The sequence below is a fragment of the Zophobas morio genome, unplaced genomic scaffold, assembly GCF_036711695.1.
Source record: "Zophobas morio isolate AGI-343-1 ecotype UQ-CSIRO unplaced genomic scaffold, CSIRO_AGI_Zmor_V1 ptg000031l, whole genome shotgun sequence".
NCBI lineage: Eukaryota > Metazoa > Arthropoda > Insecta > Coleoptera > Tenebrionidae > Zophobas > Zophobas morio.
The window spans coordinates 8,197,944-8,211,550 of NW_026972136.1; the positions used below are offsets into that span (position 1 = coordinate 8,197,944).

Below are 13,607 nucleotides of genomic sequence, written 5' to 3' on the forward strand. Positions count from 1 at the left end.
AAGCAGTGTCAAATCCGTTGGCTTGGCAGGCAACTCAATAGTACCCCTTCGGCCTATCTATCTACCAGGAAAAATTTCATTTAAGTACTGTAGCACTTGACGTCCAAAATGGAGTGTAGCACCGTCTTGTTGACACCAAATAGTTTCTGCTGGTAATTCCGGATGTTGGTAATTGGAAAAGAAGTCTCTAAGTCTAGTCAGTATGCGTACTCGCAACAGTATTAAGTATCGCTCAGAATTTAAATTCCCATGAATGTAAAAAGGATCAAGTACATGGTAACCAATAATACCTCACCAAACATTCAGTTCTTCTGGACGCTGTGTGTGGAATTGTTCCATCCAGTATGGATTTGTACCAGACCAGTACTTGCAGTTCTGTGTGTTCACATGATCATTTAAACAAAACGTAGATTCGTGAAACAAACAAAATCATGTTGATAAAATTTCCGTTTTTTTTTTCTGTTCATAATAATTTCGGTAAATTTAACTCTACGATCAAAATCATTTTCGTATGTACCACATGGATTTTGTATGGGTGACTCTTTTCCTTTTTCATTGCTGTTTGAATTGATTTTCTACTAACATTGTGGTGTTGCACTGACGTTTTGGAATTTTCTGTAGCGCCTAAGACTACAATAAGGGCATTTTCATCATTTGTAGCAGTTTCTGGCCTGCCAGGTTGTGAAAGTTCTTAAACACTTCCAGTTTCATTAAATCTTCGCAATGTTTTCACTTAGATGCACCATTTTTACAAGTAACACATGTCAAATTGAAATTATTTTTAAGGGTAACTATTGTGTAAAATTATAATAAACATTCATCATTATATGAATGAATATATGCATATTTTGCGTAAGTTTTATCAATCTCGTTAGTCCTTTAGTTGTCTAGTCTTTCTCTGTTTAAATTAAATTCCGAGGTCTGACATTTCCACGTATTCGGTAATCAAAGACAACCTACAAAAACTGAGGTTCGTTCGAGTAATAATAATTTATAATGATTCAGTAATAATTTCATAATTTTTAAATCTTAAACTATGCACACTGTACAAAGATACTAACAACAAGTTCAATAGTAAATACTCGTATATTATATAAACATTCGTTTCTTGCAGTGAAATAAATCCACTAACGTATTTAATTTACAATTTCTCTATATTTGAACGAATTAAAGCATGAAAGCTCTCATTATCATCGCTACCTGAGTCTCTACCTGTTTATTAAAAGTTTATATTAAATTCGTGCTCCAAAATACTTGAAATTCGAATCCATTATGTGTATAATAATTAATTGGTAAAATTATACTCTGCACCAATTTTTATCAGATAATTATTAGATGGGTGGCTAAGCTAAACATGAATAATAGAAAAACCACCCAAAATTACAGGCCACAATATTTTTTTACCAGAAATATCAATAAAATGTCCCTGTTTACTTTCACTTATAACAAGTGCATTCATTTTCATTTCAAACCGTCGCGAGCTTAAACATACGACCGGTAAATTAAACAGTAAAACGTTTAGACAAAAAAGTGCTAACAGTATGGTAAAAATCGACTACACGTTAACAATTAAACAAAATCTGCTATTTTTAAAGTTAGTGGGTTTATGGCCCGCCTCCGGTAATGACTTCTACAGACTTTACACATTCGTCGTCACAGTTTTCATCATGGGTCTTTATAATTTCTTCCGTGTGATGAACATCTTCTACGTCTACACAGATTTGCAAGTGCTTACGGCAACAATTTATCTGACCGTCACAGACGTCACAGTTTTAGTAAAAAGTTGTGTGTTTATTCGCAACGTGAAAACGCTTGAGCGATTAATATTGACATTAAATTGCGACTTGTTTCGACCAAAAAATCAGCATCAAATAGAGCTGGTTTATAGTGGTTTGAAGGCCTGGACTGTTGCGTACAGGCTCTTTTGGACTCTTGTATTTACTTGTTTGTTTATGTGGACGGTTTCTCCTTTGACGGGTCCCAGTAGACAGTTGCCTGTACCAGCGTGGTACCCATATGATACTAAAATTTCACCAAACTACGAAATCACTTACGTTTGTCAGGTTATTAGTATTTGGATTTTGGCGACTGCTAATATGAACATGGACTCGCTGATTGCAGCTTTAATGATGTATATAGGAACACAGTGTGACATTTTGTGTGACGATTTAAAATATCTTCCCAAATTGGTGACAAAACAAGGAGAAGATGAGACTGAATTTAACAAAAAATTAGTAGACTGTGTGATCCGTCACAGAACAATTTTGAGGTATGCGAAAAATATACATTTTTTGGTGTGTAAATAATTGGCAAAAAATTTCAGTTTTGCGGAAGACAGCAATAAAAGTTACAATGCTATAATTTTGGCGCAATTTTTTACAAGTTCCTTGGCTATAGCGCTGAGTATGTTTCAGCTAACTTTGGTAAGCTTGATTTGTAAAAGTGTCGTTCAAAAAATTGAATTGTACAATATTTTGCCATAAGGTTGATCCGGTTAGCATGGAAAGTCTGCCATTGTTGAGTTACATGTTTGGAATGGCATTACAGTTATTCTTGTATTGTTGGTTCGGAAATGAAGTGGAGATTAAGGTGAGATAGATGTAATAAAACTCTGAAATTTTTTAATATATTTAATTGCATATTTTTGTAAAAAAATGTAACTATTCACAGTAGTGTAAATTATAATCATGTTACTGCAATATTTTTGAAGTTATTATGTCTTTTATTAAACCACAAAATACAAGTCTACAATGGAGTCGTATATTGTTATTGTTCTCTGGGTACAATAACACAAAATCTATATTATACAAATTTGGTGAAAAATTAAATAAAACCCATCATTAAAAAAACAACGAACTCATCATCAGCCTACGATAAATATTTTCAAAATTATTTCAGGAAATTAAACAAATTCTGCAATAAATTAAGAAAAAAAATGGCAAATTGTCGTATAATTAAATGTAAGTCCCACTCAAAATATATTATGTTAAAAGTACTCGTATTATGTAACATCGAAAGTAGTTTCGAAAAAAAAATTTAAATTGGATTTATTCCTCTCCTTTGCTTTTGTCACCTACTTCAAGTATAAGGAACTTACAAGAAATAAAAGAAAAACCTGACTTATTTTTTGAAATGTTATAAATTAGGATAAAGCACCAAGTTCTAAAACCAATGTTTCCACAAACGGTTTCATTATGATCAAAATAATTGTTTTTCTAACTGTTTTTATCCGTTATTCATACGAAAATAAATGTTTCCAAAAAAAAAATGCAAATTAAAATAAAACAATATCCCGTTTCGTATGTCTGTCATCTCCGAAACTATTGGGCCGATTGTTGTTGCAGGAACATCCTGAGGATGGTTGAACTCTAAGCAAAATTTGCCTTATCATTTGATAGCATCACCTAAAAATCTTATATGGTGAATAGTATTTAAATTTCATAAAAATAGCATACTCCGATCTTTGTGGTTTATAAATCCGTCTTTAACTTTTACACAGTGTTTTTTAAAACTACTTTTTGTTTAGGAAATACATTATGCCAAGAATAAAACTGCTATTATTAGTTGCATAGTTGCAGCGAAAATAGATAGAATTTTTTCTGTTACCCAAAAATTACTTTGTTAATGAAAATGTCATAATATGCATTTCGAATACACTTACTTTTTTCGTAGCACTCAGAGCACCGAAAACAAAAATAAACTATTAATATTGATAATTTTGATAAAAAGATTATCTTCAAAATGAACGCAAAAATTACGTCGAAATTTAAAGCATACTTTACAGGAATGCTGAAGACGTCAAAAATTTTTTGCAAATAATCGTTTCAACTTAAACTGTTGTTAAAGAAATCTGAACCGAAACATATAACACAATGTATTCTTCGAAAACCATTGAACTTTCACTAAAAATTTTGATATATGTCCCTTGCTACTGAGAACACATTTTATTTAGCCCAACATTATCCAATTCACAGTTCAGACATTTATCCCCATCATACACATGATGTCGTCATTCCAAGAAATTATCGAGAAAACGTGATTTAGGTTGGATGTGATAATAATTATTTTCCTTCAACAGCCTTCTAGCACACTTCTCTAATATGTGGTCTACTTCAAAATCAAATAAACTCAAAAATTAAAAAATACTGCGAATTTGATACTGAATGAATAAAGAACCTCCTCAAATGTGTGGCAATTGAGAGATGACAGAAATTTATTGAACTAGTCCTTCATAAATTTTTGTTTAGGTTACACTAAGGTTTCTATTTCGGTAAGAGTTACGAAAAAAATTAATTGTTTCATTTTTCTGAAGATGACGAGAATCTGAACCAAAGTTTATCGTTTCATTTCCTCAATTTTTGTTTTTCTTTTTTCCGTTGAGTATATTTCAAAAGTTCTTTAAAATAGAGAGAGACGAGTAATGTCTTATAAATCTTTTTTTTGCTTCTTTTGCTCACGGAGTTTATAACGGAAATTTAAAATTGAGTTTTAATGTCAGAGTGTTAAAAAAAATATTTTCTATCTTTAAGGTTGATAGTTGTTAAGATTTTCTAAGACACACCGGTATACGTTTTAGAATTATTTTTATAAGCATTGTGTATATTAAAATTTAATTTAATTAATATTAGAACAAAAGACGTACCGCTGTTTATCTCTGTGTAAAATATTAAAACGCGATTCATAAAAATAATAAAATTGTGATTTTTTTCGAAACCTCTTGCATTGCTCGAAAATATCAAGAAAATTGATATAACGTGGAAACGTCGCATTGGAATTTCAAAAATAAACTTTGCTCATAAACCTAGGAACGTACTAATAAGACTATGAAAAATATATAATGTATTACATTAAAAAAAATAATTTGTGTGCAGTGTCTCGAATCCAAAATATGTAGGTACTCTAAATAATAATCGAAAATAATTTTAATGTGTGCTACTCTTGCCACTCAAAGAGTCATACAATTTTATGTAACTTGTTTTCTATTTCTAAAAATTATGGCGATATCAAGGACAACGCGCTTAATGATTTATATGAACATTGAACATGTTACAATAGTAAATTTGAGAATCAAGTTTTCCATTAAATTAATAGTGAATTCCTGAGCTTCCGACTAAGTGATATTTATTTGGATTTTTTTTTGTTTTTCGTACTTTTTACTTTGTTTTCAATTCCATTTAGTCATGTGTCCTTTATTTCCATTCAAAACAAAATTTTATGTAACCAATTTTATTTCTAAATTATCAGTTTTTTTTTCTTTCTATTTATCTGTATAAAACATTATTTTTGCTTTTGAGATAATTTATATTATAATTATAATTCAGGTTGTCGTTGTAGGATTAATTTCCCAGTGACAATTTTTTTAATTAATCTACTAAGTCATATCCATTAAAATCTAGTTCTTGCTATTATTATCAGTGCAATTAATTCTATGATTAGTGCCAGTATTGATAAATCACAATAACAAACTTAAGAAACCCGACGTATTGTTTTAAAAATATACACGGAACTCCCGATTTAGCACTGATCGCTTTTTATTTTTATTTAGTTTATGCTCTTTCTTTAGTATATTGTTAATGTAACAATAGATTTTTTTTATAATGCAACAAATATTCACCTGTGCAGTTGAACTTGTTTGCAACAGCAGCAAACTTGTTTGTAGATAAAGACCTAATTTTCTGATATCAATAATTATACAAAGCATTTTTTTACATAAATATGATGTCAAATTTTATTTTAAGCCGTCCTTGGTGCTAATAATCTTGCAATGCAATTCATCTTCTTAAAATTGGCAGTTTTTAAAACTAAAAATACGAATAAATATTAAATAATACGTTTACACATTGAAACATTCATTGACAATTAATTTACAATTATTGCAAAAAAATATGCAAAATATGTCTGATTGTAATCCTACTGCAAAATGTAGTCAGTAGACAATTTTCACTTGTATCTGTTATCTTCAAGTACCATAATGTCTGTAGCGATCATCAAATTTTCGTTACCCAACCACTGTGACTATTCTCAACATTTTCATGACGTAAGTGAGAAAACAAGTACTAAAACAAATACACAAGTTATGTCAACGTTTTACACCACGTTAATTTTTTAATAACAAGATATAATTTTCAATTTGCATAAATTCTCAATTGCACGAAAGTTGTTGATCATAATTTTTCTTGTACATTTTTAGGAATCTTATATCTGCAATTTTTTTGATATGTGGAAAAAAACATCATCTCTGTTAAACACAACCACTGTTACTAAAATTTTCTGGGATGAAAAGTTTGCATTAAATATTCAATATTGCCTGCAACGTCTAATTACAATTTTTATTAAATGTGGTAAATACCCGCTCATTAAGTTAACCCACATTTTTGTTCTTTCGTCCTATTTCGATTAATCTTTGATGAAAATTACTTTCCTAAAAAGTACTATTATCATTTGAAAACTGCCAATTAACAGACTTTATCTCGTCAATAATCTGTTATTATAACTTAGTTTATTTATTAGCTGCTCTTTATTTGTTTCGAGAACTAAGCTCATAAATAATGAGAACAGTAATTAGGGATTTTATAAAATTAAGAGAGCAAGTTCAGTCTTTTCAATTCAACCAGCGTGACCCAATCACTCCAAAAATATGTCCACACTAGCCAAGTTCAACAGTAAACATAAAATAGGAGCAAATCTTTTTTTCTTAAGATTAGTAGGCCTCTGGCCCATTGGTTGTGATTCTTATAAATTTAGTGCCTACACTACCCATGCCATCATTTCCATAATAATTATAATGGGCAGCTATAACTTCGCAAGAGTAATGAATCTGTTCTTCATTTACACAGACTTAGAGGAGCTAACAGGAAGCATATATTTAACAGTTACCGACTGCCTGGTTTTAGTAAAAATGTACTTTTTCGTTCAAAATATCCGAATGCTAAAAGAACTGATCGGTCACTTGGACAGTGATTTGTTCATCCCAAAAAATGAAACTCACATAAACTTAATTTTAAACGGCGTTAAAGCATGGAGGATTTCTTACAAATCGTTTTGGGTCATGGTTGCTGGTACTTTGAGTTCCTGGTCTATTGTTCCTTTGTTTGACCACGACAAGCGAAGATTACCTTTGGAAGCTTGGTATCCATACGATATTAAACTTTCACCGTATTATGAAATTACGTACATTTGTCAAGTCGTCAGTATTTGGTTTTTGGCAACTGCTAACATGAACATGGATTCTTTTATGGCCGCTTTGATGATGTTTATTGGCACTCAATGTGATATTCTGTGCGACGATTTGAGGAATCTGCCAGAAAAGGACGAGTTTAATAAAAAATTGTTGGATTGTGTCACACATCATAAAGATGTTTTGCGGTATGTTTGTGGTGGTAACGTTTCCTGGTTTTTTGAATTTAAAAATTTCAGTTTCGCTGAAAATAGCAACAAAGCGTACAATATTATTATTTTGGGTCAGTTTTTTACGAGTTGTTTAGCTATCGCTCTTAGTATGTTTCAAATGACTTTGGTAAGTTTTTAAAATTTTGTTTTCGTGTTGTGAAAATTCATTATTTTGCTAAGGTTGACATGACAAGTAATGACGGGTTGGGATTTTTGTTTTACATTTGTGCCATGACCGTACAACTGTTTCAGTACTGCTGGTTTGGAAACGAAATCGAAGTTAAGGTAAATATTTAATGCAATTTTTGCTTCATTATCTATTTGATTTTATGAAAAATCAATTCTTTATTAAAATGTAGGACCCCTTTTCCATATTTATTTCGTCTGTTTGGGAATTATTGCTTATATTAGACTGAAATCTTCTGAAAATTTTGCACTCATGAATCTGGTCACTGGCTGGTTACTGCAAGATTCAATTTGTTACTGTAAAATTTCAAGTCGCGTTTAATATTATGTCGGAGATGAACAAAATTTAACCAAAATTTGTCTTTTTTTCGTTGCACAAAATCCACGAGTATATAATCAAATATTAAAAACAAAACACGCGGCATTCAAAGTATAAAGTCTGCCACTCTGTTACACAATAATGTGATTTAGAAACAATGAAACATTAAATAAATACCAACATTTTTTTATTAATTTTTTCGGACAAAGTTCTCACGTATATCTACCGGAAGTGATGCGTTCTGAGATATACACGACTTTTGCCTTTAATATTTTTTCTATTTTATCCATTTTCTCAAACACCCTTGCTTTTTTTCCATAAAATTTGGAGCTATGAAGAAAATCTGCAGATTAGTGTTACATTGTCTACATAAAAATTAATACGTTTTCCCCATCAAAAATTTATGGATGTCGATTCAAAAGAATATTAAATAAATTAGTATAGTATTAAATAGACAAAAATACAATTAAAATTTTTGTTTCGTTTTGATTCTAGATTTATATCTAGTACCTATTTTTTCCATGATTTTACTTTTGACCTCTTTTGATTTTCATTCAGCCATGTAATCTAGAATTTGTTTCAAAATACCCAGAGAGGAATAAAAAAGACGATCAAAGATAGCCAGAATATATATGTAGATAGAATTTTTGTCCTGTCAGATTAGCCTCAATTTGAAAATTTTAATTTAAAATGCAACAATCACAGATAAATCTTTTTAAGTCCTTAGCTACCTTGATCACGCTTTTTATTACTTACTCTTTAGAATTCTTGTAAAAATAGTTAATTAATTTGTGAGTGCGTTATTTTTATTTATTGTAAGTTTCAAGTGACCATTATTCTTTAATTAATCTATTTAAATAATTTAACGGTGTTTTATTATTGTTTTTATATAGTTAATTCTATAGTTACAGTGCCACTACCGATAAAAATACCACAACAAAATTAATGAACATTTAGATTATCTAAACTTTACATAAAAACCAATGTCGTGTCCATCTAGCACCACATATAAAACTTCGTACTTTGTAATATACTGGAAATCTACGCCATTTAAAAACTTGAAATGTTTAACAAAATAATAATCACTTTAACAAAAACTGTACTATACCATAACAATCGCTTCAACTACGCAACAACAGCAGCCGACTTCGTTCAAACCGACGATAAATAAATAAAATACGAATATAAACATTGGTCTACCTAAAACTAAACTACCAATTATAATTTTCGTAATTTGATACGACTCACTAATTATTAAATTCCATTTAGTTTCCACGAGGGTAAATTTCGTGAAAACATAAACCAAACATCTCATCATTTTTTCGTTAGGAAACTTAAAACCCTACAATTACGACATTATTAATTAGAGAAAAATTTTGATGAATTTACCTCTGATAAACACTATCCAATACTCCTCATTAAAAAATAATCGACCACAAAGAAATAAAAGGCGTAAATTCAATATCGGCCTCAGTTCATTTCGTCCTCTCAAGCTCACATTGCTACCAGTTAATTTTCAATATGACGAAATTCGATTGGCAAAGCACAGTACAAGTAAATCTATTAATGTTAAAATTTTTGGGTCTGTGGCCTAAAGACAAAACCTACAAATGTGATTTGTACACGTTATATGCCATTATAACAACAATTTTTTTCATGGGCGCACACAACATTTTCCAAACCATGAACATTTTCTTTGTTTACGAAGACCTGGAAGCTGTGGCTGGAACGTTTTTTATCACGGTTACCGACGTACTGGTGTCTGTAAAGACGTACTTTTTTATTAGAAATATCCGAATTCTCAAAAATTTAATGTTAGAATTAAAAAGTGAAATCTTCCAACCGAAAACTATAAATCAAGTGATGGTAGTTCAAGTCAGATTGGACACTTGGAAAATGGTATATTATCTATATGGAAGTGTGGTTGCTGGTACTGGACTTTTTTGGTGTGTGATTCCTCTCTTGGACCATTCTTTTAAAAAATATCGGTTGCCGTTTGAGGCATGGTATCCCTACAATACGAAAGTGTCGCCGTTTTATGAACTGACTTACTGTTATCAAATTGTCTGTTTTATTTATCTCTGTGTTGGAACAATTAGTGTTGATAGCACTATTACTTCTTTGATGATGTATATCGCCACACAGTGTGAAATGTTGTGCCAGGATTTAACAACGACACTTGAATTTTCTTGTAAAAATAAAATCATTGATTGTATTAGACACCACCAGGAAATTTTATGGTAGGTTTTATTATTATCAAAATAATGAATAATTCTACAACTACTGAATTTTAGTTTTGCTCGAGACAGCAATCACTTTTTCGACATGATTGTTTTGGGGCAATTCTTTACTAGTACGGTTGTAATAGCCCTTACGATGTTTCAGTTAACCTTGGTGAGTTTTTTATTGTCGTTTTGGTACTTATTTTGAAATATTTCTATAAGGTCGATCCGTTGAGTAACGATGGTTTTCTTAGACTCTCGTACGCTTCAGGAATTACTATGCAAATTTTCATTTATTGTTGGTTTGGAAACCAAGCTGAATTTAAGGTAAGAATTAAACCTCTTGTGACTTTTATTCAAACATAGGGCACTAGAGAAATTAATGAATTTTTTAACACAAGTGGCATTATTGTTCAGTTTTAATTTTATTTATTTGTATAGAAAGTACAGTGGACCATTTGGAATTAATTAGTCGATTTAACAACGAAAACAAATTTTACAAATTTAATTGTAACATTTTTCTCAATTTTGCAGGAAAAATATAGGCACATATTAATTTAATTATTATTTAATAACAATTGGTCAAAATTGTACGTTAGAGATACAATCAAATGATTTTGGATATCATTATAAAAATATCTATGTAAATACAATTTTATTAGAATCTTGTAATTTTTTATTTTTAAAAATCTATGCAGATGATAAAAACTTTGGTTTTGACAGTATCCTCTGAGTGAGTAAAGATTTATTAATGACAACAGTTTGACAAAGAAATTAAGAAATAATGTATTTATAAATTTTTGGCTATTGAATAAAAATTAGATCTCTGTTACCAGTTTTTTTATTACATGATGTTTATTATTAAAATATGCAATCAACAATAATAATTTGCACTTTTGAAACTTTTATTCTAAATATGTTTTCACACATATCATCTAAATAGTCTGAGTTGGTTTCTCTGTTGAGTATTTTAAACTAAACGCTTTTAGGGACGACAAAAACTAAAAAAAAAATAAACTGATGGTGTGCATCATTAACATAAAAAATCGGCATTCTGTACGTCCTGTTTTGTTGCTTTAGATTATTTTTTTTATAAAACTGTGGAATAATTTTGAATAATGTTTGCCGTGGTAGATCAAATAAATATGTTTAAATTACATACTTTAAAATCGTCCAATGGTTGCTCTCAAGTTTTCTCGACGTTTCATGATACCTAGAGTACAAAAAAGTTCTCGCGTTTACATCACTGTCTGTCGTCTGTCTGTCTCGATTTTTGTTTTTGTGATATTCATACAGCTTTTTAATAAACTAATGAACAGTAATATACAATAATAATTTAAGCAAATTCATTGAATAAAGAATTTAACTTTAACTCTAATTTTATACTATCACAAAAATATTAAGGCTGACTCAAATTTATCTGTTCATTATTTTCAAGATTATCGACTGCATATAAGGTCAAATTTTACGATTTATTCCCGCGATTATACAGAAAACTTTTGATTTTATTTTACATGGTTATTATTAATAATAGTAACATACGCAAAACATCACTCATAATATTAATAATTTATTATTCATAGTTACTACATGTCTACACACACAAATTGTACAATCATATTTACCTCTTATTATTTATTATATTAAACACATTTAAAAATTTTTCAGGTTATTTAATTATCGTTTTGTTGGAGTTTTCAGAAAATATATAGCATATTTCCTTTGATAAATAGTGTTCTCCACTTATTTCCTAATACTCACAAATCTTTGGCAAGTGTTTAATAAAATTTGAAAAATTTCTTCAAATTTTAACATTTGTATATACAAAAATTGTGTGCAAACGATGTAGGTTCTTGGCTTTTTGATTTTTACATTCCTTTCAGCCTCTATTTTTATTCTTCTAGTCTTGAATTTCTTTTTCTGCTAGATTTGCGTCTAACCTCTTTCTTCCATTATTTTCATGTTCTGCCTCTTCTTCTTTTCTCAGGAGTTTTCCATGGTATTAATTTTGCATCTACCTTATTTCTTGATTAATTCTTTCTGAATGTCTTAGCCACTGGACTTTCCTTACTTTTATAATTATAATTATTATTACTTATGAGCATTGGGTTCCTCTTGACTATGTAAACTCAGTTGGTTTCCCAGAATTTCAATTTTCGTTTATTGTTAATAAGAAGGAACCAAATTATTATAAATGTTCTTTTTACGTTTTAAATTACATTTCAGTTAGAAATTTAAAATGTCCTAGTTCGTTTTTTCAGAAATTATTCAAAATATAAACATGAACTCTGGCAACAGGCACTACATATTAAAAATAGATATACTTTCTCGTTTCATTGACAAGTTTTACACACTCATTTGGAACGAATGTAGGATCAGTATATACGTTTACTTTATTTTCGTTAATATCATATTTTTCTTCTTTTTTCTTATCAAAACACTTTGCACTGTTAACTCACCAACAGCAAGCAACAAAAACCTTTGTTATAGTTTTATAGAACATTTGTAACCTACTTTTACATTTTATAATCACGACTGACAGTTAAAGTCTCAACGTCCTGCACCACGCTGTCTAGTAAAAAATTAAACATGACCCAAATATTTAATTGTTTGTGCATTTTTCAACCATCAATTATAACTTTTATCTTTACCACCCTGTAATTAAGTCTCCGACTCATCATCTCACCGAAAACATTTTTTTTTCTTTATGGAATTAAACCCTGCAATTACCGATATTGTTAATTACAAGTTCTTGATGCAATGAAAACAAACCATTAAAATTAAATATTTTTCATTAAATAATAATGTGCTCGAAGGGCAAGTGGACGTCTCTATAAAAGGTTTAACTAAATTCGTCCCTTTCCATTGTCAGTGAGTAGCCGTTTTCAATTAAACGATAAACAAAATTATTAAAAAATGGAAAATTTCGACTGGGAAAAAACAATTCGCGTTAACAGCTTCATGTTGAAGTTCATGGGTTTGTGGCCGAAAGATGACGATTTATACAAACCGAGTTTATACACAGTTTATGCCATAATAACAACGTGCGTGTTTATGGGAGGTCACAATTTTTTCCAAACCATGAACATTTTCTTCATCTATACGGACCTAGAAGCAATGGCCGACACGTTCTTTATCACGATCACCGACACACTAATATTAGCGAAAACGTGTTTTTTCATAAAAAACATCAAGATCCTTAAAGGACTAATGAACGAATTAAAAAACGACGTCTTCCGACCCAAAACAATCAGGCAGTTTATTTTGGTACAAGTGCATTTAGATACGTGGAAATCGATTTATTATTCTTATGGGAGCGTTGTTATTGGCACAGGATTTTTCTGGTGTTTTATTCCACTTTTGGATGGCAGTTTTAGAAGGCACCGATTGCCTTTTGCAGCTTGGTATCCTTATAACACAGAAACGTCTCCGTTTTATGAACTGACTTACGTTTACCAGACCATCTGCTTCACTTATTTTTTTGTGGGTAA

At 30.2% G+C, this 13,607-nt stretch overlaps 1 protein-coding gene across 1 annotated transcript; it reads left to right on the top strand.

Annotated features, from left to right (window-relative positions):
- Positions 1 to 1,667: 1,667 nt before the first annotated feature.
- Positions 1,668 to 2,598, top strand: LOC135139361 (odorant receptor Or1-like). The gene is made up of 3 exons (XM_064069566.1): positions 1,668 to 2,269; positions 2,324 to 2,423; positions 2,485 to 2,598. The coding sequence occupies exons 1-3, from the start codon at positions 1,668 to 1,670 to the stop codon at positions 2,596 to 2,598; spliced, it is 816 nt and encodes a 271-aa protein (XP_063925636.1).
- Positions 2,599 to 13,607: the final 11,009 nt, after the last annotated feature.